The sequence below is a fragment of the Cornus florida genome, unplaced genomic scaffold (assembly GCF_030987335.1).
Source record: "Cornus florida cultivar Cherokee Brave unplaced genomic scaffold, ASM3098733v1 CherokeeBrave_3.0.0_Hap2_Chr07, whole genome shotgun sequence".
In the NCBI taxonomy this organism is placed as follows: Eukaryota; Viridiplantae; Streptophyta; class Magnoliopsida; order Cornales; family Cornaceae; genus Cornus; species Cornus florida.
This window is the reverse complement of record NW_026775577.1, coordinates 21,061,001-21,063,527: the sequence shown is the minus strand read 5'-3', so window position 1 is coordinate 21,063,527 and position 2,527 is coordinate 21,061,001. Positions and strand designations below refer to the sequence as shown.

The window sequence follows — 2,527 nt, the reverse complement described above, 5'->3', positions numbered from 1 at the left end:
GCGTGGAAGTCTTTGGCTGTTGGTTTTGTATTAGAAGATGCGTGTAATGAGACGCACCCTACATTGCGTACGTGGATGTAAAAACTTTCGTGTACCATTTTTTTTAATATTTAAATCTGTGTTCACATAGATGATCCTCATACCATTATCTTATCTTCATATTTAACAAATCTCCAAGCTTTGAGATTTTGTTTTAGTGTTTTGCTAATTTCTATTTCATCTAATCCAAATTGCCACCACAATGGGCGGTAATTCTAGCAAAATAGAGAAACAGGAATATCTAGACGTCCAGTCAGTCGTAAGCTCCTATGAGGAGGATTGTGGACGCGACCCATTTCTTCAGCAATTCAATTCGAGGCTCCAACAAGACACCAATGAATTCATCAATACAGTCAAGGGTCGGTCACTCTGTATGGACTCGATAGGAAAGTTCTCAGACTACCTCTACAAAACCGATCAAGAAGCGGCCAATTTTATTCTCAAAACCAATAGCGACATATTGAAGAATGCAGAGCTGTACGATTATGTGAAGGACTACTTCGATAACAGTCAAAGGACTTTGAAACTATGTAATGCTCTCGAGGCTTGCCTCCGTCGTACCAGAGACAGCCAATTGAAGATTGTAGTCGCTATAGAGAAATTTGAGGAAGAAGAGAAGAAATTATCAGGGTTGGATGGGAAGGAGGAAAACGCTTCCAAGACGGCCGACTTATTGAAGGCTTTCAAAACTGCTGGTGACCCATATACAGAAGAGTTCTTCACGTTGTTTGACTCTGTTCAGAAAGAGCAAAAGACAGCGTTAATGAAATTGGAAACTAAGAAGAGTCAGCTTGATAAAAAGTTGATGAAAGCCAGTGATGGGAGGACTCTAACGAATGTAATTTTTGGTGTGACCTATGCTTCTTTTCTGGTATGTTGTGTTCTGGTGATGAGAATTGTTGCACCGCCTTTAGCGAAGAAGTTAGCTCCTAAAGCTGAGGAAAAGTGGGAGACCGTTCATAACTGGATCAAGTATGATGAGCTGAAAGCACAGATGGATTTAATAAGTTCATTGACGGGTTACACTCAGACAGGAATCTGGCAGCTGGACACCATTCGAGTACAAGTGGACAGTTTGAAAACTGAGATTCAGTCACTGTTGACTAATACTGATACAGCTCTTGGTGATGGTGAGAAGGTTGTGAAGCTGGCTATGGTTAAGATCAAGGAGGACCTGATCAATTTTTTGAAAAAAATTGACGAATTGAATAAGAGTACTGAGAAGCTCAAGAGTGTTACAATGAAGAAGAGGAATCAGATCACAGAGAAGATTGATGCATTGCCAGGGCAAGTGAAGAAATAACACCGGTACCTTGGTATGTATGCCTTACTGTACTTATGAGCATTGTGATATGGTCCAATTTACTTAATATTTACCGTTTATCAAGATTAATTTATAGGTTTACCATTCCCTTAAAATCCAAAAAAAAAAAAAATAAATAAATAAATAAAATAATTTATAGGATGAGTTTTATTGGTGTAATTTATAGGATGAGTTTTATTGTGAGCCAGGAGGCCTAGTGGCCGGATGTAGATTCTTGCCTTACAATTTTACATTAACATAACATTGAAATGCTAATATGAAAAAGCTAATATGGCGAGGGATGTTCATTCAAGCATGGGCTAGGGGGGCACATAATGCTAGCCCATTACTATTTTCTACTTTTTATACACATGGTTTTATTAAATTATAAAAAAAAAATGCACTCCTAAATTTTTTTATTTTTTTTTTTCCTAGTTGGTACTCATACACATTTGTCTCTTCTGAGACTTGAACCCCTAACTTCCCTTTGGAAAGTAAAAGATTGATACCACTAGGCCACTGGCCCATTGGTTAAATTTTTTTATTTCAAGGCTACCCCTGTGAGTCATGCTAGCATATTAATTTAATTTTATTTATTTTATTATTATTATTATTATTATTATTATTATTATTTTACATTTTATGCCTGTAGTTTATTAATGCTAATTTACGGTGAACCATGGGTCATGTCTCCCCACCTCATTTATCATGCTGATTTACTAATTTACCCTATATATTAGTATTAGAAACCTTAAGGCTTCATTTGGATTGAGTGATTTGAAAAGAAAAAGAAAAGAAAGGGTAGTGGAAATGGTGTTTGGATATCTTTAAGTGGAGACAAAAGAAATGATTGAAAGGGATTTGGAGAGAGAGAGCTATATATCCCTTTGAATCCCTTATGTGCTATCCTCCAAAAAAACATAAGAAGATAATTGGAGGGAAATGATAGTGAGTAAATAGTATTTTTATAATCCCGATATGACACAAACACAGCTGGAAGTAATGCCCCACATTGAATTGCAAATAATCATGGGAAATTAAAACCATATATGTAATAGTCAGTATCAGCCCCAAAGAAACCTCAATGTACGAGTACAAATATGAAAGGTAATGACCCAATAAAGATCATCTGGTTCCCATTGCCATAAGCCAATTATTCTTCCTTGATCTTATTTTATGTTCTTA

General features: G+C 36.2%; 1 protein-coding gene across 1 annotated transcript; it reads left to right on the top strand.

The window, feature by feature from the left end:
- The first annotated feature begins 241 nt into the window (after nt 1–241).
- LOC132316390 (UPF0496 protein 1-like) lies at nt 242–2,234 on the top strand. The gene has a single exon (XM_059814871.1). It carries the CDS (start codon nt 242–244, stop codon nt 1,340–1,342), a length of 1,101 nt encoding a protein of 366 aa, XP_059670854.1. The 3' UTR covers nt 1,343–2,234.
- The last annotated feature ends 293 nt before the right edge of the window (nt 2,235–2,527 follow it).